This window comes from Poecilia latipinna, unplaced genomic scaffold, assembly GCF_001443285.1.
Source record: "Poecilia latipinna isolate Pla-1442-1.1 unplaced genomic scaffold, P_latipinna-1.0 Scaffold1566, whole genome shotgun sequence".
Lineage (NCBI taxonomy): Eukaryota > Metazoa > Chordata > Actinopteri > Cyprinodontiformes > Poeciliidae > Poecilia > Poecilia latipinna.
This window is the reverse complement of record NW_015114182.1, coordinates 196,079-221,666: the sequence shown is the minus strand read 5'-3', so window position 1 is coordinate 221,666 and position 25,588 is coordinate 196,079. Positions and strand designations below refer to the sequence as shown.

Below are 25,588 nucleotides of genomic sequence, written 5' to 3'. Positions count from 1 at the left end.
CTTCCTTCCTTGTTTTCTTCCCACCTTGTTTTCTCTCCTTCCCTTCTTGTTTTCTCTCCTTCCCTCCTTGTTTTCTCTCCTTTCCTTCGGTTTGACCGTCATGGCCGACGGCTCCCTTTCTTCCCCTGAAAAAGTCAGAAATTAAACTTTAAGGGTGAATAAACATGGAGAGTTAGAGCGGACGTCTACACGCTACATCTTAGCGTTTTACATTAAATCCTTTACTTTAATTCAGAGCCTGATGTTTCCAATGTTTCCATGTTTCATTTTTCTTTACAATAAAAGTTTTTTCTCTCCTGCATCACATTTAGTTTGACTGGTGTAATTTCCATGTTTTTTTTCCGAGGGCGTTGCGTGGGCGGAGGATGTCCATGTATGATGTGGCATTTATTGAAGCTGAAGACACAGCGGCGTATTTACATGGCGTGTCCGTCGCCGTAGGAGAGCCCTAATAAATGCATTTAGTGGAAAGAAGAAGAAGAATAGACGTTAGCGGAGAACAGACGGGCTGCGTTGATGTGTGTGTTGATGTGTGTGTGCGGTTACCTCAGTGGTGGCTCCTAGCAGAAGAATAAAGCAGGTTTGTGCTTGTATTTAAGGTTAGTTTGAATATCAAAGCCTGACTGGATGCAGAACACCCGAGGCTAATAGAGCCACTTTCATTCTTTGTTTGTTTCCGTTTGCTGCCGTGTGTACGTCTGGTGTCTACATGAGCTCGTTCTGACTTCACTTCCAGCTCTCTTTGTTGTCCGTAATTGTTGGGACATCTCTGAGGACGTTGCACAGGTTGAGAAACACACAGAGTGCAGAAGCGTTTATGCTAACTGTCTGCAGACTGCTGAATCTGTACGTGGCTCCCAGAACGACGAGGCCAGACTCGGTCCGCAGGTTTGGTGTTTCTGCAGTATTTTTGGAGCAAAAAAGGCCAATAGTGAAAAAATACCGACACCAATCAGGTGTAGCGGCCTGCTTAACGAAGTGGCTCTTCTCAGGATTGGAATCGTTTATCCAACACATCCCACAGATATCTGATCTACTGTTTAGCAGGAGCTAACGCCATTAGCAGGAGCTAACGCCATTAGCAGGAGCTAACGCCATTAGCAGGAGCTAACGCCATTAGCAGGAGCTAACGCCATTAGCAGGAGCTAACATGAAATTTAAACAATTGTAAGATTATAAAGTAGATGTTTTAAAGTGACATCAAAACAAATATTTAAAGCTACAATAAGTAACTTATTTAAAAAATGTTTTTACATATTTGTTGAAACCTTCACTACCTTCTCTAGGCTTAGCCTTCATGACAGGTTCTGCTGGCTGCAGCACAGCAGAGAGGATGTTGGGTGATTGACACCGCTAAGACCCGCCTCCTAACTGTGATTGGTAGAAACTGGAGCTCTTTGCATCAGATGGTTTCCTTCTGGATTAACATCTTCCAGCAACAGAAGCATAATTTTCTCTGACTCTCTCCTCTTCATCCATTTGGTCCTCCTCATCTTCATCATTTCTCGTCTGTCCAGTTCATATTGAAGCAGCTGAATGTTACTCAATGTGCAAAAATTACTGCTTTAGCTGGATGTTGCTAGCACTGTAGCACCTAGCTTATGTCATGTACCCAGGCTGCATTACAAAGTAAGCAACATGGCGACGTCCGTGTAACAATATTATATTTAAATTTAGAAAAACTAAACAGCCTACAGCATTTTACTGCACTGTTTATCATCTGAAATGAAGTCTATTGTTACAACTAATCAATTTAAATACATATATCTGTTCAAGTTATTTAATGATCGACAGTTCTGGCAGAAATCAGATTTGAGTATTTTTAATAAAAATAAAAAAAAAGGTGATTTAATCAGAGTAAATTCATATTTTAACAAAAGGGCACTTACTTTTAAACATAGGGTTAGATTAGTCAGACTGATGACCTGAAACATTTAATAAACATAAAATAAGTGACACGGCGTAGGAGTATGAATTACTTTTCATGTGAGGTTCGAAGGTAAATGAAACTTGAGCACATTAAATAAAGAGCGTTTTGGGAAAACAAAACCATCTGATATGATTTTAAAGAAACTTACAAGGGGAAACTCTCCCATTCATCATCAGAACATAAAACGATTTATTTTGAATTCAGCCCATAAAACGGTTTTCTTTTGTCTCCACAGAACTGGAATTACAGCCGTGTTTTAAGACGAGCTGCACAGCCTCCCTGCAGTGCTCAGAACAATTCCTTCGCGAGGCTTCAGGCCACGCTGTATTTTCTTTAGTCTTCATGTCGTTGAGCTTTAATTGACTCAACAAGGATTTCGCAGTCCTCTAATGAGTCTACTTTGAGGACAAAGTCACGCTCATTAGTTCCCAATGATGCTCGATTCACTCTGAAATTTGCCAGATGTGCTTCCAGTTTAGGAGGATGTGTTTGAAGATCGTCCGTCCCAGTCTGCTCGGCGTCTCGTTGTTTAAAAGCAGCTTTTCTTCCTGTCTGCCTTTTTTTTTTTTTACATCTTTAACAAACATCTGCAGCTCTCTGCGAGGAGGATTCACTTTCTAATGTGAATACAGACACAAAAAACTGGTATGCTAAAATGAAATAAGAAATGAAATTGAGAAAAGATTTTCTTTACTGAAATAAATAAAAACGGTAATTAATGGGAAAAACTGGAACTAGCTGGAACTAAATTGATTTTATAAAACTAACAAAAACATACTGAAATTACAGATGTGATATGTTTCATGTTTATGAATCTGTTTTTTACAGCTTTTGAACTGATGTGAAATTTAAAGAAATTGCACAAATAGGAATTTCTGGTACATGGAGGTGCTGTAATAAATCCAGATACACCTCAGAAAGTACATATCTGCCACACTAGATGCACAGAAGCAGATTTTAAATGCCTAGCAGGCATTATTTTTTCACCATATTCTGGAACCCCTTTAGCACAGCGCCTCTGTGCACATAGTGCATAGCCACTGTTTTCACCCCTCAAAGTAGAAATTTCTCCTCAAAATACAAGTGAAGGAAGAAAGAAATCTGATAAAATGAGATTTAGGAGGACAAAAAGTGGAGCTTCTCATTATGCTTCTCAGACAGAATTTCCTCTTTATTCTGATGATGTTTTAACGTATAATATATTTTGACGCAGTTTTTCCTTTTACTTGATGTTTCCATTTATCTTAAAGTTGCACAAATTTTAATATATCCAAGTGCACCTAAGAAAGTGCATATAAGCACCCACAGAAGCAGATTTTAGATGCCTATTAGAAATTATTTTTTTCCCATATTCTGGCGCCCGCTCTAGCACAGCACCCCTATGTGTCGCATGTAGTGCAGGCCCACTTTTTGGGCCCCTTAAAGTTTAAATTTCTCCTAAAAATAAAAGAGGAGAAAAATCTGTTGAAATACATGCCAGGAGGACAAAAAGTGGAGGTGTTGGGGCGTGTCTGTCGGAGCAGTGGGACGGCGCCGGTTGCCGGGGCGATGGGCGATGTGAGCCGGTGATTAACGGGCGTCGTGCCACGCAGGCCGCTAAACGGTGTGGGATTAGAGGACACGCAGCGACTGGCGGCCCGCCGTTATAACTGGGAGCGCCGGAGCCGCCCCACTCGGCACGACCTCCACGGCTTAGCCGGCCTTTCATGTGCCTGGGGGCCGCGGGGAGCGGAGAGAGAGCGGAGAGGGCCGGTTCGGCGGAGATGGGGACCTAATTGCGCAGATATCAACAGATAGCTTCAGAGTTTGCAGTGGCACCCATTGATGACGTGCACAGATCGGTGGCGGTGATTGTTTCGAGCAGCAAACCCGACAATAATGAGTTTTCATGCTGATGCTTCCATGCCTACACACACACACACACACACACACACACACATGCAAACCTTCGCTTCTGTCGCCTTTTCTTCCACCTGGGGAAATAAATTACCTTTATCCAGCGTGTGCTCGTGGGTGTGTTTCCCTTTGTCCGCTTTTAAGCTTCTGAGATTCTGATTCAGCCTTTCATTTGAGACCCCCGCGCTCTCACAGACAGGTGTCTGCCTCTGCACAGCGCAGGTGGGGTTTCAGCCGCCTGCCTGTGTGTGTGTGTTTTGAAGCTGGTATTTTTCAGCTTTTGTGTGTGTGTCTGTGCAGGTCGACTGCTGTTCTGGGCTTTATTAGGATGTTGGATGTGTGCTTTGGGGTTGAGCTCGATGCTCAGCATTGCTAAGTGTGGTGAGAATTCCTCTGTGTGTTTAATCTGCATTGTTTAGCTTTGCAGTTTATTGTTTATTATCCAGAAAAAGAAAAGCAACAAAAAGCTGAAAATGACTGAGTGTCGGCTGGGTTTACTTCCTGCTGAATGTTTGTTAGCTGAGATATTTAATTGATCAACCCAAACAAAACATGTCAAATGATTCATCAAATAAATAAATCCAGTCCTTCAAAATGCATGAAAGTAATTTAATCAGAATCAGAATTATTTGCACAGTTTGACTTTAAACAGCAAAGTCAAATATTCTTCTACACGAAAGACAGAGACATCTGTAAAAGTCTTAACAGTTTGTGTCCAGAATGTGTGGGGTCTGCAAAGACGTTCAAGTGGTTCTCTGCAAGGATCGGTGGTCAAGGCACAGTAACGGGTCAGGCACGTGAAGAACAGATCAGGCAGACGAATCCAGGGACGAGGCAGAAACGGGGTCGTGTCCAGAAGCCAGAGAAGAATCCAACGTGGGCGAGGAATTTCAGGGAAATCCGAGAGACAATAAACGTGGTCGAGATAAGGAGGTAACGCTGGATATCTCCTCACACCAAAGGGCTTTCAAAAACCTGGCACCGTCTGCCTGCCTGAGTGCTGAATGTAACTGCTGAAGGATGGATGACATGAGCCTGATTGCGGCGCAGCAGCATCATCATGCAGGAGAACCAGATGAGTTTGATTGGAGAGGTGAGAGCTGAGGAGGAAAACAAAGCAGGCAGACAGGCCAGAATCATAACGGCGAGCTGTTTCATGGTGGTTTGTTTCACAGCAAATTTACTTTGCAGATGCATGTCCGTAAAACCAGACCTTTCCAACGCGGGATGAACAGAAATCTGTCACTAAAATGTTTGTAGCGCCACAATTTCTTATCTGTTTTCTGTAAATTATGGCTAAAGCTAAAGGAGAGAAAATTACAGGTGTTTTTATGCATAAAGTATGTTTTCTTTCTAAATATAAATGTATAGACAGTTTGGTTTCTGCCCTTTTTTATTATTAAATGTGGGATGTGCATTTTTAGACTTAACACAGTAAAACTTTTTTAGACTGTAAACTTTGGTTACTTCTTGTCTTCAGCAGCTTATTCCTTCTCAAAAATATATTCAACTGTTTACATTTTTTTCAAAATTTGCAACAGTAACATAGCAGAAGAGATGAAAATATTTTAAATTCACAGTAAACCCAGCAGTTATGTAGGAAACACACCTTTAGCACATATACATGTGGGTGATTGACAGCGCTATGCCCTGCCTCCTGACTCTCATTGGTTGTTTTTGCACTTCTTCAGACACCAAAAGTAGTTCAGGGAGGAATCGATCTTTTCACAGACTCAGTCTTGTATGAAGTTGTCAAAACATGGTGATGGTTACAACAGATATGTTAAAAAGTATATATTTTATTACTGTTACTGCAGATTTGATGTCCAAGCAGAAGAGAAACACAACAACGGTTTTCTCTTTGCAGGCTTTCATCCGGCCGTTCCGGGAGCACCACATCGACCCGACCGCCATCACTCGGCACGACTTCATCGAAACCAACGGCGACAACTGCATGATCCCCATCCTGCCGCTCGCCCACATGGCCTACAGGTTCCTCACATGCACACCAGGTACGAACCGCTTCGGTTCCCGCCGCTGCTTCCAGCTGCACTCCGTGGCATTTGGAAGTGACTCTGAGGACTCCCGAAGGTCAGATATTCTCCAGACTGTCAGGGTCAGAGCGGAGCGGCAAACAGGAAGTGGCTCCGGTGGTAGTCGTGCGCTCGGACCCCGAAGGGAGGGCCTGGAGGAGGAGCAGCAGCGGGAGGAGCAGGCAGAGCGCTTATTGAGGAGGTGACATCTCCACCTGTCATGTCTGCACTTCAACTGCAGCTCAAAGGTCGCTGATGGGAGGAGGACGGGGGCGGTGACACCAGTTAGCCGGGTTAAAGGCGGCGTGGCGCGGCGCTGCGGGGTTAAGCTGCTGCAGGCATCTGGAAGAGAGTTTCTGAGATAGAAATCATGATGGCTGAGCAAAACGAGCAAACCGTCGGTTCAGGAATGCTCCAGAACCGAGGCTCAGTCTGAAATGTGATCCAATCTGGTCTCCATGGTTACGGGTCAGTTTCCTTATGCGTGATTATTGATGGGCAGAAAGTTATAAATTTCCTCGTCCGACATCAAGTTGCTCTCATGATTTGTTGTGTAACTTTATCTATAAATAATCAAAATATTACTGCTTAAAGTAATGAGTATGTTTTAATGTCATATTTGAATAATTGATCAAAAATTTGTGTTAATATTAAACTATAAAAAAGTAACGAATAAAAAATATGTTTACCAGTATTATTACACTGTAAATATAATTAAATTTTTTTTCTAAATTATTGCTATAATTATTTACAAAAAATAATTAATTCAAATTGTCTTGAGATCTTTTTTTATTTCATATTAATATTTTTTAATAAAGTAAACACACAAAATAGTAATGTATAAATATTAAACTACATTAAAAAGGTAATAAATGTTTTTAGCAATGTAATTATACTTTTTGTATAATTTCTATTTTCCTAAATTATTACTATAAATACTTGCAATAAATAATTATTTTAAATACTTACATTTTCTTGCATTTTATGCCAAATAATTAAAATCAGAAAATATGTTTTAACCTGGAGAAAAAGAGGATTTTGTGACCTGGAGCTAAAAACAAATGGCCGCTCTTCATCATGAAGGCTGAGCGTGAGGACGATGAAGGATGAGAGGACAGCTGAAGTCCACCTGTAGGGGACGTCCCACCCACCCCCACAGGGGGTCAGGGGTCACCGATCGGGGACGCAGACGCGGCGACATGTCCGCCTGTCATGTCCGCTCCCGAAGAGGTCACCGCTAAGCGCTGGAGCCGGAGGGCGGAGAGGGGCGGGGGCGTCCGAGGGTCACGCAGCGGCTAGATGACATCTAAACCTGTCATGTCGACGCCTTGCCGTGTCACAAAGACGGAGACGCAGGACGATTCGGAGAGTTGACGTCTCCAGCTGTCATGGCCGCTCCTGAACTGAGGTCAAGAGATTGTGGTTTTTATATCTGCAGAGACGGAGAGGGGACGTGTTGAGAGGAGGACGGATGGAAGTCGTTTCAGCAGAAGACGGTTAGCGAGTTCATGTCTGTTGGATCAAATGGTTACAGAAATCTGGTGCAAAGATGTCGGTTAAATTCTGATTCACTTTTTTAAATCGGCAGAAAAAAACAATAAGCTCCTGGTTTCATCATCCAGAGCTCAGTTTCATCAGTCTGCCTGCTGTTTCAGTTTCATTCAAACCAGAAGAAAGAGCGAAAGATGGTGGTTGTGCCGAGTATTACTGGCAGTCAGTGTCTTCCTTTGAGTATTTCTGCGACAAAAAGAACCAATTGATTAATAATTTGTCTAACAGTTGGTTATAGAAAGCATGATTTAGTTTAAACCTGTGATATGAATAGCAATTTCTTATTTATTAAAATAAATTGTTTTATACACATTTGTTAAAACTTTCTCTATGTTTTGATAGTATAGTATGAGAGCTACTAATGCTACCAACCAAAAACAACCAGTAGGTGGGCCTTAGTGCTGTCAATCAATCTCATGTACTTGCTGCTAAATGTTTCTAATGGCAGAAAAACAACTTCACATTACAGGAAAACCGTTTTTCCACAGTTATCGGTGGCTATGCTAACTAGCCTTAGCGTTCATGACAGACTGTGTTGTGGTGAACCAGCTGTAGCATAGCAGAGAGCAAAGGGCAGAGTGTGAGCGGCGCCACACTGAGGTGATTGACAGCGCTAAGACCCTCCTCCAGGATCTGATTGGTTGTTTCTAGCAGAAAAGCCCAACTTTTCCTCCTCCTTTCAAATTAAAACCGTTTTAAACCAAAGAAAAAGAATCAACCGTAGTGTTTTCTTACCGCACCGTAGCCTGAAATACGCAGCTCTTATTTTAAAAGAAACATTTATTTTGAAGGGTTGTACATTGTTTTAAGGAGCTACATCTGCACCCAGTGAGTAAATGAAGTTTATGAGAACTGCACTGTTATAATTGCCATCTATTAAGTGTTAAAGGTTTTTAATTTTAACCTGTTTTGTCTCTCAAACCGTAAAATAAAAGCGTATTTGAACATTCTCTCACTCAGAAGGATTTGGAGGTTTTTTCTCCCTGACTCCTACTTTTGGTTCACAGCTTTGCATCGCCGCTCGCTGTGTGAAATTCAGTTTCGGTGCCACTTTGTCACAGTCGGAAAACCACTTATCTGCTGTTCGCCGTCCCTCAGCTGAGCTGCAGTTTACCTGCATCAGAATATGGATAAACACACACTGTCCCTGGACGGGAAGGATGTGTGTAAAGGGGAGGAAATACGGGGGATTGAAGCATTTTAAAGGGAACGATAATGATGCACTGTCTTCCTTTTGACTTTTTTTCAGGTAGCTTTCCACCAGAAACCAAAATCAAAGAGATGAGTTTAGAGAGAACAGAAATATCTTCAGGATCATCAGCAACTCATTAAATAAAAAAATGTAAATCATATTTATTGTATTTCTTTCACACTTAACCTCAAACAACTTGCATCCTGTGCATCTCTACTCTTTCACCAGAGTTTGGGAGTTTGATTTCTAAATAAATTTAATTTATCTGGTGATTAATCAATTGCTGAATAACAGTCAACTATATTAGTAATCAATTAATTAACTGGCAAAATGCTATTTGTTAGGGCATTTTAGGCAACAAAAGGGTTAAAAATGCATCAGTTTTAATTGAACTGATGTACAACAACATGTCTGTATTAAAATCCTTAAATATTAAAAAGTTTTCAGTTGCTGTAAGACAAAATTATTAAAATTAACTGGGGATTTTACCCAGAATGCCCTGCGCCACAGCCCGCTTGTTGCTCAAGTTACTTTAACAGGTTGTTGCTAGGTAACTGAAGAGTGAATGAGTTGCTAGGTAACCAAAGAGTGAATGAGTTGCTAGGTAACCAAAGAGTGAGTGAGCTTGTTGATTCCACCAACCTAGCTTAGCTGGCTATAAGAGGTTGAGCGGCTAACGCCTTACCTCTGCCTTCATCTCCCAGAATGCTTTGCGGTTCTGTATTGGAGTTCAGTGACATTTTATCAATCAATCAAATTGTATTTGTATAGCACATTTCATCAGCAAGGCATTTCAAAGTCCTTTACATAATTAAAAACAGAAACACAGAGTTGTGTAATATTGAAAAAAGTGGAAGGGGGAAAAAATTAATAAATAGATAAAAAGTAAAGGTATAAAATGCTTACAGACGTATTATTTACTGATCTATGGATCACGTGTTTATAACGACATATACTGTTGATTTGTTGTCCAGCCTAACCCTCCAACTACTCATAACTTTCCGAAGAACCCCGAGTCAAAGATGTGTAATGTCCCTTTAACGTTTATAAATGCTGCCTGAGTTTCTAAAACTGAAACCAAAGGTTGATCTGACTCATCATAGATATTAAAACTGTTAGAATTCCCAGTAAAATTTTTATAAAAACATTTCTTCTGGGGTTAATATCTTTTGTTTTTCAATAACTTACGGTTTTTAAAGTATTTGCTTCGCAAACTTTCAACGTGTTTCTGTCTTGACGAGTCAGTGACCCTTTATTCTTCTCATTTCAGAGGCCTTGGCGGCGTCCTACCCCTGGGACTGCTACGTGTTCGCCTTGGCGGTTTTTGTGACACTGACCAATCAGATCCATAAGTGGAGCCACTCCTACTTCGGCCTCCCGCGCTGGGTCACTCTGCTGCAGGACTGGCACCTGGTGTTGCCACGGAAACACCACCGGATCCACCATGTGTCACCGCATGAGACGTACTACTGCATCACCACAGGTACGCACCGCCTAAACCAGGCTGAGGTCTGGACTTTGACTGGGCCATTGCAACACCTTGGCTCTTTGTTTTCAGCCATTTTGTTTTATCTGGGATCCTGGCTCTGCAGATGACCCAGTTTGGACCTCATTTATTGACTCTAGAACATTCTGGAATCAGGGTTTTTGCACAACTTTTAGTGTTGAAAAGTAGGAAACTACAGTATTTTTCAGGTTTGGAGTAAAAATAAACATTTTGAAATATTAAATAATATTTGGTCAGTTACTCAGCACGGTTGGTCAGCTGATTTTACCGCTGTATGCGCTGTACAATGGCTGCTGGAAAAGACAGGTGGCTCCACTTCTACTTTTCAAAGACGCATGATTATATAATTGTGCGTCTTTTTGTGGCCATTTTCACGTGTGAGTTTAAACGTTGAGCTGGGGGGCGTGGCCAGCAGCAGATTATTTGGATTTAAAGACACATGGCTCCCTAAAACAGCTCATTGTGAAAGGAGAAAACTAAAATCTCATCATCTAAGAATTATTTTGTGCAATAAAATGTGATGAACATGTTTTGTATAGGCCACAGACATATCTTTAGAAGCTTATTAAGGACACACAAAGTCGGCCATTTTGGATGGTTATAACAGAAGACGGTGATTCCAGAATAATTTAACTTTCCCTGCATATTCACATAAAATGGCGACTGTGTGTGTGGAGGCTTATAAATAACTAAAAGCAAATGTTGTGATAAGAGTGCGTGTAGGTCTTTGGAGACCCGAGGCCTGTGTCACACATCCACACTCTGTATTCTGCCTGCATCTGGGTGAGAGCGGGGGGGATCCTCGAGGGGCGGCTCGCCTCGTGCGTCACCCTGCGCCCCAGCGGACGCCAGATGTGAGCCGGAGCTGTCGGGGGTGGCACGGCGAGCGCTCCAGTACATCTGCATCTGTTAGTGCGCGCTGGTCGCTCTGACCTCCTCTCCGGTTCCTAACCTGTGCGTGTGGAGGAAGGAGGTGGCGGTCGGGGACGGCGGAGTCGTCCCCTGCGGTCCCCTGCGCGCGCTGCCTGGCTGCCTGGGCCCGGCTCGGGGGCCTCTGGGGGCCCGCCTCGCTGCCTTTGTGTTCGCCACCGGCTGACAATCCCCATGTATATTTAATGCTAACCTGCTGTCTGTTCTAACAAATAGGACTTCACAGGCAGCAGAGGGGAGGGTGGAGGACAGGGAAGGACGACGGGGGAGGAAGCAGGGATTTGGAGGGATCAAAAAAGGGAAAACATGGAAAAATGCAGGAAATAAAACAAAACCTCTGGATACTTTACCATATTTAAACCAGTGGAGGGTTTCTGTTTAATCAATAGATGCTCTCTCACTCTGTCTGTAATAACTCTAGATGTTCATGTCTGCGCTGCTGCTACATGGGTGCCATGCATTCATTCATGTGTACATGTAAATGTATTTTGGCCTGCAGCCACACATCCATGAATGTGCTTAACTCAGAAAGATAAATTCAGCTGCTGGACTTCTGTAAACATCACAGGAAGTGAGAAGCTGTAGGTGTGTGTGCGCGTGCGTGTGTGTGTGCGTTGGTAAGGTTAAGGATGTCTCCTGGGATGACCCTCCATCTTTCTGCTCATGATGATGAGAGTCAGACAGGAGGCTTTAAATTTAAAAATGGAGGCATTATGATTTGAAGCCTCCTGCTGCCATCATTATGTGTTAGGCTAACTCTGAATGCTAATCATACATATAAGTTCAGCTAGCACTAAGGCTCCACACCAACCCGGTATTTAGCGTTAGCGCCAGCTTCAATTCAAAAGAAACTCTTCAAACCTGAACCTTAGTTTAATATTCCATATTTATATTTTATTCTCTGTTTTCAGTGTTTTATTTTGCTCTTGTATGTTTCTTGTTTGAAATAAAGTTAGAGGAAAATGTGAGGACAGGAAATGGAACCTGCTGTCTTCCTCCACTTCAAAATAAGAGCATGAATACAAACGGCTAACTACTTGAAGAGGTCTTTAGTCGATAGCTGAAACTTTGACACAGATGTCAAGCTTTATTCAACTGCAAGTAAATTATCGCTGTAGAATTTATCTGGAAAACATTTATTTAAGGGAAGCTAAGTGCGCTCAGTTAGCGAAAGCGCTAAATGAAAAATTACCTTCACCTTCTGGAAGGTGCAGTTTGCAGGAGGGCTAGAGGGAACCAGCCTCCATGTTGGCATTCCTAAGTCCTCCCTCTGCAGATATGATGAAGAGAAACTAGCTGTCCAAAAGAGCCAAAGCTCTTCTTCTTTTACCAAATGTGATTTAAATAATTATCCTCTTTTTTATCTTTCCTATCTCCTTCTGTTTTCAGGGTGGTGCAACTATCCACTGGACCAGCTGGGCTTTTGGAGACGGATGGAGTGGCTGATCGAACAGCTGACGGGCCAGAGACCGCGATCCGACGACATGGCATGGGCCAAGAAGACCGACTGACGGACAAACCCAGTGAAACCAGTAACAGGGGAGAATCAGGCGTGTAAATGCAAATATGCTGAGGTAGAAATGATGGACAGATGTTTAGAAACGGAGACGAACTTTTTTTTCTGGTATCGCTGCGCTTCTCGCTTTTTTTTCTGCTTCAGAACAAACGATGTGTCCAGAGAAAGAAAAACTTTGATGTTGGTGTAAAAGCTTTCTGGATGTTCTGCATCCATCGGTTTGTCTTTAGACTCCTGAGGTGTTTGTTTAGACGTGGTTCAGGTTTCTGGAGGTTGGGCTCTCCAGAAGAGACGCTGAGCTGTTTGGGACCAGCAGCTCTTCATACCAACACATAACGAAAGGAAACATTCGGTTACCGTCTTTATTCTGTTTCTTTCTTGGTTTATTGGGGGATTTTTTTGTCAGGACCCACAAAGCAGGTTAAATTATGTTTAAAAAATGGCTACATTCTCACAGAAGAGTAAAAATCAGCTAATTTTATGATGTTTCCATCTAATATTTTGGGATCTATATTAACTTTAAAGATTTTACATATTTGCTGATTTGAACACTTGATCTTCATCCTAATAACTTCAGTTTGATGTTATGATTCGTATTCAAATGTTTGTTAGATTAGATCAGACTTAGACTTTAACTTTTAAGATTTTGGATGAATCCATACTTTGCTAGAAACAAACCACATTGGGATCCAGAGGAGTAATCAACTATAAATATCCGTCCAACTCGCATAGAAATGGGTAAAAATTAAAAACATCAAATCCTAATGTCGGTTCATCACTTCATCCATTAACCTAATCATCGATCAATCAACCCCACCCAAATAGACCATCCAACCAAACCAACCCCCACTTAACTCTATTAACAAACCAACCAACCCCACCTAGTCAGATTCCCCAACAAACCCCACCGAAATCGTCAACCAAATCCTAAATCTCTAGGACAAAAGTAAACCAAATCAAGTTACCATTGTTGCAGGTGCTCGTAATGACAGACACAACTCACTAGGTGGCACTCTTGTCAAACAGAGTAATATATTTTCACATTTATCAGTAATGTAATGCCAATCTTTTCATCTATTGACATATGATAAGCTTACAGATGTTTCTACATTTAGGTAGATCTATCAAAATGTGCAGCGTTTTATTTAATATGTCAGCAGTGATGGTGCAGTATGTACGTTTTCCACAAAAAAAAAAACAAAGAGGAAAAAAACAACTAAAGGATGTTCTGTATTAAAAATAATGTGATTTTGGTGAAATAAGTAGAAGCCCCTCCCCCTTTTTGGACCTCCATATATTGGCCCCGCCCCTTTTGGGACTTCCATATCTTGGCCCCGCCACTTTTTTGGACCTCCATATCTTGGCCCTGTGCCTTTTTTGAGCTCCATATTTGGGCCACTCTTTACTGCTGAAACACCAGTGGTGATGCCAGACACAGGACAGAAATGTCTCATTTTACTCTCACTGATGTATCGATTGCTCATACAGTCGACACATCAAAACGTAAATATTTCTGCCTCCTTTCCCCCAGTGTGTCTCCTGCTGCTGTCGGACTTACAGTTTTCTGTCAGATCAGCTCAGAGTGCAGAGAGCACAATCTAATTCACCTCCATTATGTCTTTCTAAAGTGGAACATACAGTCTCGGTAACTTGTATTTTCTACATAAAACTACAAACTCTTAAAAATTTACATGAAGGTCCTGGAGCTCCTGGTTTAGCGATTTTGTAGTTTTTCCACAGCAACTCTTTGAGTTTTAAATTTTCAGTCTGTTTTCTGGCAGAAATCGCCATAGCAACCAGTGACTCAGCGTTTTCTCTGGTTCTTTTGTATTAATCAATCAGGCTTGGTCACATAGACCATGATAATTCCAGTTATTGTGACTCCTGATTAAACTTGATTGAATCAGGAATTGAGAGGTTCTTAGGAAAAGCAGGAAAGGGGTTCTAGCTCAGACTTTCAAAATAAAAACTCCAGACAGCTGCAGTGTCTCTTCAAAATTTCTGTTAACATTTTATTGATCATGAAACGGGAGCTTTTATTTCCAGCTTTTTTTGCTTCATTTAGAGAACGTTGTGGAATTGGACAGGTTGTTTTAGTATGAAAATACACTGAAAATAATGTGAATAAAACTTTAAGATCTTCCATTTACCAAATGAAAATAATGTTTGTTTCATTTGTGACTTCTGGGTTTACAGCTCAGTCACACTTATCAGGTCGTCGGGACCGAAAATAAAATGTAAAAGTTGATCTTTGATCCTGCTTCAGATGTTTTCACTAAAGTGATTGCTTTATTGGCAGCAGAGGGAGTCCGCTCCTGACTGAACCCGAGCATGAAGTCAATTTTCTGGGGGAAGAAATTCCCAGCTCCGCTCTGACGCTCAATCAGATGAGAAATGGGAAAATAAATTTTTTGGTTTTTGCTTCTGTAACCGTCTGCTGCAGAGTTGAGCTGCTTCTCTCTTGGCTTTATTTCTGAAAGCTGCTCCAATCACAGATCAGCAAAAACATCAGCAGCATTTTATGGTTCCACCAAGTAAACAGCGTCTTGAACGCTTCACTCACAGATGAAATCACAGATGATGCATGCACACTGACAGAACGACTCTGTGTTCTGTTGTTTTTCTCTGGCTTTATAATTTTCTATTTTTTTATGAACAGATCGAGCCTTGTTTGTTTCCATTTTGCAGCTCGCTGCTGGTTTGCCTTAATGTTTTTATCTGCTGTTTGATTTGAATAAAGATTTAGTAACTCCTGATGTTGCCTCAATGCTCTGATCTGTTTTCAAAAACTTTTATTAAACTAAAGATTTTCTCTGTAGCTTTGAACTGCAGATGAAGAAATATTTAAACAATTAAATCTTATGATCCCAGAAGTTGTCTGCGCTGCTTCGATGTCTCGAGATTTTTCTTTTGTCCCTGTTTTAGATTTAAAGTTTTCTTAAAATATGGATATTTTTTCTAAATAGGAGCACCAAATGGCTTGTTTTTATAATAAATTGCATTTTTAAAATTGGTTTTTGTTCCAAGCGCTGCAGTTAAATGTCAAAGCTAAACCAACAGCGCCCTCTAGTGTCTGCTGTTTAATAAATCTGTCAGATTTGACTTCAGTATTTCACAATAAAATATTAGCTTTTAAATGCATCTATTTATGAAAGTTATTATGTTTTTAGTTAACTTTGAGAATCACATCTGCCTTGTAAATCAAAAGGAAGAAAATATTACTTTGAGGGAATTACTGTTAAATTAAACTTGATCAGAATTAACACTAAAACTTTCCACTTTTTTATTATTTCCCTAAATCACAGCAAACATCAGATCTATTGGCAAATTTATTTTGTCAAATGTCTAATTTAATCAAGATGATCCAGTTTAAACCCTTTCCCAGAGGAATTGGACTCAGCTCTGTGAAAACGTTGAATTAAGCCAGATGATTGACTTTGATGAAACTGAGGAAGCACAGGGCGACAGTGGAGAGGAACAAGCTCTTTTAGCAGAACCAGAGATAAGTAAACTCTGTAAATATTGGTTTGACATAAATAATAGAGGAAATAATAAATAAAAAAACCTCCCAAATCCTCCAGCAGCCTGTGCATGTAGCAGCAACACTCACTTTCATTTAGGCTGCCTAAATTGAATTAGTGATTAAATCAATAAAATTTGGACAAATAAATACGACAAGGGCATGCGTGGGTTTTCTCCGGGTACTCCGGTTTCCTCCCACAGTCCAAAAAACATGACTGTTAGGTTAATTGGTCTGTCTAAATTGCCCCTAGGTGTGTGTGTGCGCATGGTTGTGTGTCTGTGTTGCCCTGCGACAGACTGGCGACCTGTCCAGGATTTGCCCCGCCTCTCGCCCGGAACGTTAGCTGGAGATAGGCACCAGCACCCCTCCCGACCCCACTGAGGGACAAGGGTGTTCAGAAAATGGATGGAAATACGACAAGGTATAGGACCACACTAATAAGGTAAAAAAAAAATACAAGAAAGTTATATTACAATTTATTCTCAAAATATTATTTTAATCTCAGCATTTTGACTTTATTCTTATATTAGTCTAACTTTATTCTCAAGATATATTATTTTGACTTTTAGTCTTATACAACTTTATTCTCAAAATATGATTTATTCTCATTATTGTGACTTTATTCTCATACTTTATTCTTGTAATACAGACTTCTTGCAATCGTATGACTATTCTTGTAATAGTCTGACTTTATTCTCATATTTCGACTTTATTCTCGTAATATTATGACATCTTGAAACAGCATAACTTTATTCTTGTAAAACTACTTTTATGATAATTGTCATTTTTATTTGTTTGATTTTTTTTTCATTAATATACTCCGTCGCATGCTGGTAACTGAATATATTTCAAAATGCAGCAGAAAGCCGATCAATAATCGTCGGTTTAGTGGAAACAGAAAGTATCCTGATTAATTTCTGCGATGCTGTGTGAAATCCTCCCGCAGCCGCTAATCATCATGTGTCAGACTGTGTCGCCATCAAAGCCCGGCTCTCGGTGAGGCTGATGGAGGCTCTAATAGCTGCCAGCGTGACGCCCTGATCAGTCGGGCTCATCAGCCTGGTGAGATCCAATATGTCACCGCGGTGAGTGAGACGCGCCGCACGCGGGCCTTGTTAGCGCGGCGCGCGGCGGAAGTGACGAAGGCGCTCCTACTGTGGATCAGAAAGGAGCGACGGTGGAGGAGCTGGGCGGCGTGTCGCACCAGAGAGGCAATGAAGGATGTTTACATGCCGACTGTAGCTGAGTTGGGTTGTAACTTACTGTATTAACTTTTTTTGAAGTATTTTACTTCGCTGTACTTGTTTACTTGAGTAATTCTTTGCTGCTCTTACTTGAGTAAAATTTCTGGATTTTCTACCCACTGAATGAAAAACAAACTGAAAATTCACCAGACACAGACGCACCTGCAGTTTTTGTTAAAGTTTCATAAGTTAAAGTTTTAAAACTTTTTCCAAATCAAATAAACTGATTTGGAAAAATAAATATTTTTAAACTATACTCAAGTTAGAGATACTTCATAGTAAAATTGCTCAATTGAAAGTAAAAACTACAGCATAGTTGGGTTTAAAAAAAAAACTACTCAAGTAAATGCAATTGTGTAAATGTAACTATAGTTACTACCCATCTCTGGGGTTTAGCGCAGCTAGTCTGTTAGCTGGGCGGCCAACAGCTGCTCTGTTCCTGACTTTAGGTGGAAGTGATGTTTCCACCCTCAGAAAGTGAAAACTTCGGACAAAAAGGGCAGCAAATAAGCTACTTCTGCCGAAGAAAACCTTAAATCTTCAAGGACAAACAGATTCTGCAGAAAGAACAAAACAGAAGAACAGAATAAGACAAAACCAATCAACTGCATTTAAAAAAAAAAGAAGAAATGTAAACTCCTTTCCATTGTAGGTGAAAATCAGTGGCTTTATTTTTAAGATGTACAGAGAATCTGTATTTTTTTGTTCATTTCCCACTCTGGAACCGCGGCCAGATTAGTTCCCAATTAGAGGTAAATAAAACCTAATTGGGCTGATCACAGCTTGGAACAAAAAATCCCAGTGAAGTCAGCAAGTGGAAGTAACAAAGAGCTCCAACTCTCTCTAATGACATGTGTAAGTGTGGCAGCAGGTGACTTCTGTCAGACGAGGTGTGAGCGTCGTCTTGTTAAACGTCAAGGTGTGTTCACACTCCTGTCGCCGGCTCGCTGTGTGCGCTCAGTTCTGCACGTACAAGAATGTGTTTCAGTTTCCGCCTGGTGTGGATGCCTGAACCTGCATGGCTCCACGTGTGCCACTCTCACCTGCAGGTGCTTCTGCAGGTGAGAAGGCCAATTAAGTCACTGTAGCCCTCGTCAAGAGGCTTGACTGGATTCTGTAGCGTTCTAATGGGTTTTATTAAGAGGAATAAAGTATCAGTTTTACATTTTCCTTCTTGTTATTCAATATACAACACTAAATTTTAAGTTTGCAGAGAAATAACAATGACAAGTTACTAAGCACTTATGGGTGAGGTTTGGGAGAAAACTGAAAGATTTGTAAAATTTTCTGAATCTACGGAGACCCTGAAGTGCAAACAAATCACTAACCACAACTACAAATTAAAAAACACAACATATTCAAAAACACAATAAGCACAAATATAAATTAAGAAATCATGAAGATAAATAAGTTTTTAGTAGCTATTTTAATGTTACATATGTTCATATTTTCAGCAAATGCACAAAAAGTCGGAATATTTTCCGATTCTAAAGTCAAAAATTGAATTATCCAATCAGTGATATTTTAGGTTTATCTCTTCTATTTTGTTAATGTCATGTTTTCTTAAGTTGTAGTTTTGCTTAGTTAATGTTTTGATTTCTTAATTCGTAGTTTTGCTTAGTTAATGTTTTGATTTCTTAATTTGTAATTTTTGCTTATTATGCTTATTTTTTCATATATTGTAGTTGAATAGTTTGTAGTTGTGTTTAGTGATTTGTTCATATGGTTTGTACTTCAGGGCCACCATAGAAGCCTATTAGAAAGTGTCACTTTGTGTTGCAGTTCTCTAAAAGTTTCTTATAAAAGGTAATCTGTAAACCACATGTGTCCAACTCAGGGCCCGGGGGCCAAATCCGGCCCGCCCTAGCTTTTTTATTTGGCCCCCTTAGCTAGGAGTTTATTATTTATCGTGAACACTTCCATATCATGATAAGAATTTTGATTTATCTTTGTCATGATAAATTTAAGTTATTTATGATAAATGAAAAAACTAAGGAATATTAGCTGTTTCAAAAACCTCCTGAATACCAAGTTAAAATTGAGGGAACTCAACTGTTACCTAGCAACCACAGCTGAGCCTAGTTCGTTACCTAGCAACCCAAGCAATGCTCCAGCACATTTGGTCAGCTGGTAATAGCTGCTGGAAAGAAACCACTTGCTACATTCTTGTTGGCTGCGCAATCCCCATCAAATGTTACTCAGCAATTTGGAGGTTTTTGAACTGATACATTTTCCTGACATCATAAAAAATTCACTTATTATAAAATAAAACAACAGCTAGGTGTTTTTTTTAAGTGCTTGGTCTGTTTTTAGAAGTAGTAAAAATCAAAATGGAAGCATTAAAATGTGCTGCCATTTAAAAAAAACCTCCTGAATGGATTTTTGCTGTTCTTGTTTTACTGAAATTGAACAACCTCAACGAATAAGTCGATCCCTTTAAATCTCCTATGTAACATCGTCATATTTATCTTGTACAGTTTAAATTCTTGACCAAACAAAGTAACCCTTTACCTACAGTGAAAAAAACCAACCAGTGACGACCTTTCCTTTGTCATGTAAACAGTAATTTCATTCGATGTTTATTCTCTAGGTGGGTTCAGGGGGAATCTGGATGTTTCCAGTGTCCTGGTTAATATCTGACATCAAACTGCAGGAACCGGCCCACAAACTGTCACACTCCCACTCCACTCACTGGGAATGTTAATTAAATATCTGGATTGTGCATTAGTGTGTGTTGGTGAAATAGAATTGAAATTAATAATAAGTTGTTGCTAAAGTTGTTTTCCCACCTGATAGTTCGGTAGAATCGGTTCGATTGGGGATCAAAATTACAGCATTTGTTACATTTCCATCTGCTGCGGTTCTCTTTCACACTGCAAACGAACCAAGCTAATTTAAAAACCTGTTCCCCTCCTCGCCTGTGGGGGCGCAACTTCCTTCTTCACGAAATGTGAACAAAAATAGAGTAGCGTCAGATTTTAGCGGTTACAAGATTTCTGTTTTATTTTTGGTAAAAGACCGTGAGCCATTTCTCCCACTAATGCTAGAGACTCTTGAGTTTGTTTTGGTTGCATTTACCCAGAATGCTCAGCGCTGTAGTCCACTTCCTGCATTTGGATCGGTCTTGGTGTTCACAAACTGCACCAGAGTTCACTTCAGCCGAACTGGATCTTTTAGACTGAACGGTGCTAACTTTTTTGGCTAGAGGTTGCATTCACACCAGCCCTGTTTGGTTCGCTTTAACTGAACTCCAGTTCGTTTGCCCAGAAAGTCCGGTTCGTTGGGGAGGTGTGAATGCATAATAAAACTCTGATCTGCCTACAAACCTCAGTCTCCTTGTAAAAGACTTTCTAAAAGCAACCAAATGTTGTGAAAAGCAGGAGATGTTTAACAGCCCACACAATGCTGTTTATTTTTCTTTCTTTTCACAGTCAATCGTTTTCAAAAGTAGCCCAATCTAGCAACATTGAAAGTAATCACAACTTAGACGTTTACTTCCATGTACAAACTAAATGCAGTTACTGATAAAAGTTAAAAAATAATGTTTAAAGATGGTGCTTCAAAATCCTTTTTGAAAAATCCTTCCAGTAAATGTCCAGCAGATGGCAGCATTGGATCTCAGATTCTACCAAATCAGACCTTAAACACAAAAAAACTCAAAAAGGTGTTTTCTTTCTTTCTTTTTTCTTTTTTGTAACCAAGATTCCAACGTTTCCTGTAAATAAATGTTCTTTTCTTCTTTAACTAACTGTTTTTGGCGCCGCTGTTGTAGTTCTAACCTTTCAAACTCCTCTACTGTACTTCAGCCACACTTCCTTCCTTTATCCATCTGCTCAGTCTTCCTTCAACCATTCATCACTCATCTGTGAGATATTCAGCTTCACCTTCCTCCATCTGTTCTGCCTCCTTTTTTAATTTAATTTTGCGCAGTAAAAAAAAAGAAAAATCATGCTGATATTTAAAAATAGAACAAGAGACGTGTTTGTGTTTCTGCAGACGTGGGGAGAAGGGTTTACACACAAGTTGCACTGATGTTATTTCTGGATTAATTTAAAAGAGGTTGGGAAAGAAAGAAAGGAATAAAGGTGGCAGAAGGAGGGGGTGAGCATGAAGTCAGAGACAGGAGGAGAGGATGAACGCAGAACAAGGAATAATAAACAGCGGGAACAAAAGGAGGAGAGCCGTCTGTCTGTCGGCTGGAACAACGTGGGCTGCTGTTTTATTTCCTCTGTGGCTGCACAACAGCAGCCCTGTCTGTCTCAGGTGCTGACACAGCACACTTTCACACAAACACACACAAACACACACAACACGCTCACAAACAAAAAGGTGCTTTGGCACAAACTGGAAGAAAGGTCCGACTTTCAGTTACAGTGAATCTTCTCCGAGGCGTTAGCAGGACTTTCTTTGGTGCAGAGTACAGATGAATTGTAAATTAATGGTTTATTAGATTAAAATTAGTTTAAATTGATTAACTGATAATGTCTTAGATTAGATCTATTTTAAGGTTGTAGTTTGGCCGCCAACCAGCAGAGGGCGCCGCTAGTCATCCTAAATGGAGACAGTTGATACCGCAACAAAGATGGCGGGGAGATAACAGAACCGGTTTGGGATGCAAATTGCATTTTATCTGTTTTGAAATTTTAACACTCAACAACCTCAGTTAAGTTTATTCATTTATCACCTTAAGATGAATAAATGAATAACGGAGCAGCGTCGGGTTCTCATCCAAAGATTACTGATGTGCTATGAAGGCAAGAAAGTAAAGATTACGACCGTGTATTACGGCCATTATAAACAGAATAAAAGGACTAAACTCAGAAATGTTAAGATTAAGAAAAAAGAAACAAATGGAAAATTTGAGATTTAAAAGTTAAGAACTGACTAAAAAAAACTGACATTTTTTCATTAAATCTCATAAATTTTCTAGAAAATAAACTTTCTAAGATTAATACTAAAACCGTTATTTTAATGTTCAGTTGTGTTTCCAACAGAAATCTGCTCCATAGTTCCATGTAATCAGACGTGTTTCGCTGAAAACCAGCTTTAAACGTGTCTGAGTGAAAACGTGTGCAGCGTCCCTGGGGCCTGGCGGCTCTCCAGCTCTAATTTGACCAGGCAGGCGGTCGAAGCCGGGCTTCAGCAAATATAAGTGTGTGGGCCGGCCTTGATGTTGAGGTGAGGCAGAGATCAATGCTGAGGCAAACAGAAAGGTTGGGACCAAACTCACCATTCTCTCCACCTTCCTCCTCTGTTTCTCTTCAGGTCTGCTCTTTCCTCCCTCCAGTCATTTCACAGAAACAATATGGCGGCTGGCGATTGGTTGGAAACTACGTTGTCAGATTCAGGTATGTACATGAACGCAGCATTTCTATTCAAGTTAATATTAACTAAAACTTACAAAACAACTACAACCGAAATTCAGAAAACATTTTCGTTAACTGAGGTAAATAAAAACGGTAATTAATTTGGAAACACTGTCATGGGAACTATATCGCAAATTTATAAAACTCAAACATAATGATATCCTTCAGTTTTGTGTTTATGAATCTCTTTTTAGCCCTACAAACTGATGTGAAATTAATTGTATTCCCCACAAGCAGTTTAAGTCAGCTGTCGGCAAATTGCGCTTGTCCGGAAAAATGATGGCAGCAAAAGTTAGGAGAAAACACCAGAGTCAGCTGGTTGTTCAAAATGTGATTAAGTGAAATTAACTAATTACAGTTCCTGCAATTAATCGAGTCCCACCACAACTAGAAACACAAATATAACATATAACTGCACCTTTATTTCTTTTTCCAGACTTCCAAGAAAACCTGGTGCGATCAAATTAAACATCAACTGGATTTTATTTTCTGTTCACACAAAACTGAAATATTCAGCAGAGATCTGTTTGTGTAGCCTGTGGTGGTGTGTGTGTGTGTGTGTGTGTGTGTGTGTGTGTGTGTGTGTGTGTGTGTGTGTGTGTGTGTGTGTGTGTGTGTGTGTGTGTGTGTGTGTGTGTGTGTGTGTGTGTGTGTGCGTGTTCTGGTTTTGAAGTGGAGCGATCGTAGAGCTGGATTTGTGTTGTACAAGGTCACACCTCGGGGTATCTTTGCTGACATGCACACACCTGCGGTGTTGACTCTGATCATGTGACTGGCTGTCATGGCAACCTGCAGCAAGCACAGTCACTGATCAAAGAGTTTAGTGTGAACACACACACTCTCACACACACATTTTCACTTCTAGGAACATTAGGACTTTGACTTCCCTTCACTATGCCAAACTATGCCGTTACCCTAAACTTAACATTCATCTGTATTTATCATAACATAACCTTCATGAAAATTTAATCATGCCATCACTCTAATGTGGGCTTTTCAAAAAGCTCCCCTAGGGGGCGCCAGAGTTCCTCAACTTGAGGATAAAAACATTAACTGCAGAGATTTAGCCAACTTCATCAGGCCTATGCCAGAGACAAAATTAATAGATTGTTTTGTACTTAAAACTACAGAAAATGTAACGCACTGCGTTACATTTTGCGTTACATAATTGTCTTACCAACTATTTTTGGTTTAGTTTCTGGTTCAAATGTCTTAGTAGACTTGAAGTAAGACAAAACTAACTTATAAGTAACTTTTCATCAAGACATCATATCTTGTTTTAAGTAAATAATTCCTTAAGATTAACAAAAAGTCTTAGTTCCACTGAAAAATCGTGACTAATCTCAGCGCTACAGTGAGATTAATCAGACCAGTGATATCCTACATCCTACTGGTGGCGTCAACATGCTAGTTGCGCTACATCCTAATGATAGCCCTCATGCTAACATTAGCCTTACAGCTAAAATGAACATTTTAGCAATTTTTTATATTTTAGCCACATTCAGCACACTGAATTGAGTAAATCAATGTACCCAACATGCTAGTGACACCATTGAAGCTAACCTTAGCATTTTAGCTAATTTTCAGCATCAGAACACTGAACCCCAGTCAGCTGGTAGTGTTAACATGCTAGTTACGCTACATGCTACTGATGGCTGTCAAGTTAATGTTAGCTTCTCACCTAAAATAAGCATTTTTACTACTATCTCAATATTTTAGCTGCATTTAGCATGCTGAATGGAGTACGTCAATGTACACCAACATGCTACTTACACCACTGCAGCAAGCCTTAGCTCTTTAGCTGATGTTTAGCATCAGAACGCTTTACTCCAACTGACATGCACTGTGACAGGCCCCATTTAAATTTGTTCAGGAATTTTCTAGTTTGAATTTAGTAATTTTGTGTAATTCAGCAGGTGTGATGAGTGAGTTGAGTTGGTGTGAATTTTAACCTAAGAAGTGCAGCCATTTTATTACATTCTGCTTTTGAAATAAAGCAACAAGTTGCCCATTTTGCATCAGATTCCATGCACTTTTTACATTAAAATTTCATGAAATAACATCAGGTTTTATGAGAAAACTTATAAAACTGTCTGTTTGCTCATCCTTGCAGAGTTTCAGGTTGACAAGACGAGCTATGAGTCTTTGTGAATGTGTGTGAGTTTATCACATAATGTTAAGTGACATGATTGATAAATAGCATCTGCTTTTATTTATTAATAAAATGTCTTTTTTTTTAAAGAGGTGAAGCAGTAGAACATCCAGACCAATGCTAATTATTTTTTAATGAGAGAAAAATCACACAAAGCATCTATTCAGCAGCACAGCTGAATGGGAGGATGCGTCACCGTTTCTTCATAACCGAATATCTGAGGAGGCTTTTCACACGTGAAAACTCTCAGCATCGGGTTGGAGATGGAGTTGCTGATCAGCGTATGGCAGATATCGATCCGATGCGCCGCGTTCTGCTTCCTGTCTGCAAACACATGCAGCAGGTCAAGGCATTAAAGAAGCAGTCAGAAAAACTAGTTTTCAAAGCTTCCATCTGTTTGCTTCACTTCGTAATCTGAAGGATTTGTTTATTATCTGTGCGTATTGTACCTGCAAGACGCCCTTGAACTCTTCATAATGGGAATCTTTACATTCTGAACAACAGTTCTTTATGTTTAGGTTTTAGAAAAATCTGTATGTCTGCTTTTAACCTCTTATGTAGTTTAAATTAGTTAGAAATAAGGAAGTATTGTCTTTCAATGATCCAACCATCCATTAGAGTTACAAACATCAGAGTGTCTTTGTTGTAGTTTGTGTTATAAACCTAGGGATTAAAAAATTAACAACTTATAGTTTTGAATGTAAATTAGAAAATTTATCATTTTTGAAAGAAACAATTTAAATATATA

General features: G+C 40.1%; 1 protein-coding gene and 1 long non-coding RNA gene across 2 annotated transcripts in view; one reads left to right on the top strand and one right to left on the bottom strand.

The window, feature by feature from the left end:
* The window catches only part of LOC106963665 (transmembrane protein 189), a 45,410-nt gene extending 30,099 nt beyond the window's left edge, over window positions 1–15,311 (top strand). Inside the window, exons 4-6 of the mRNA XM_015058698.1 lie at window positions 5,694–5,838; window positions 9,873–10,085; window positions 12,429–15,311. Of these exons, the coding sequence (XP_014914184.1) occupies window positions 5,694–5,838; window positions 9,873–10,085; window positions 12,429–12,550 (480 nt within the window). The 3' untranslated portion in view covers window positions 12,551–15,311. The remainder of the gene's footprint in view (window positions 1–5,693; window positions 5,839–9,872; window positions 10,086–12,428) is intronic.
* On the bottom strand, window positions 7,282–9,415 carry LOC106963667 (uncharacterized). The gene is made up of 2 exons (XR_001428233.1): window positions 8,367–9,415; window positions 7,282–7,596 (listed from the first exon to the last, which is right to left on the bottom strand). It is a non-coding gene; the product is annotated as an uncharacterized LOC106963667 (long non-coding RNA).
* Window positions 15,312–25,588: the final 10,277 nt, after the last annotated feature.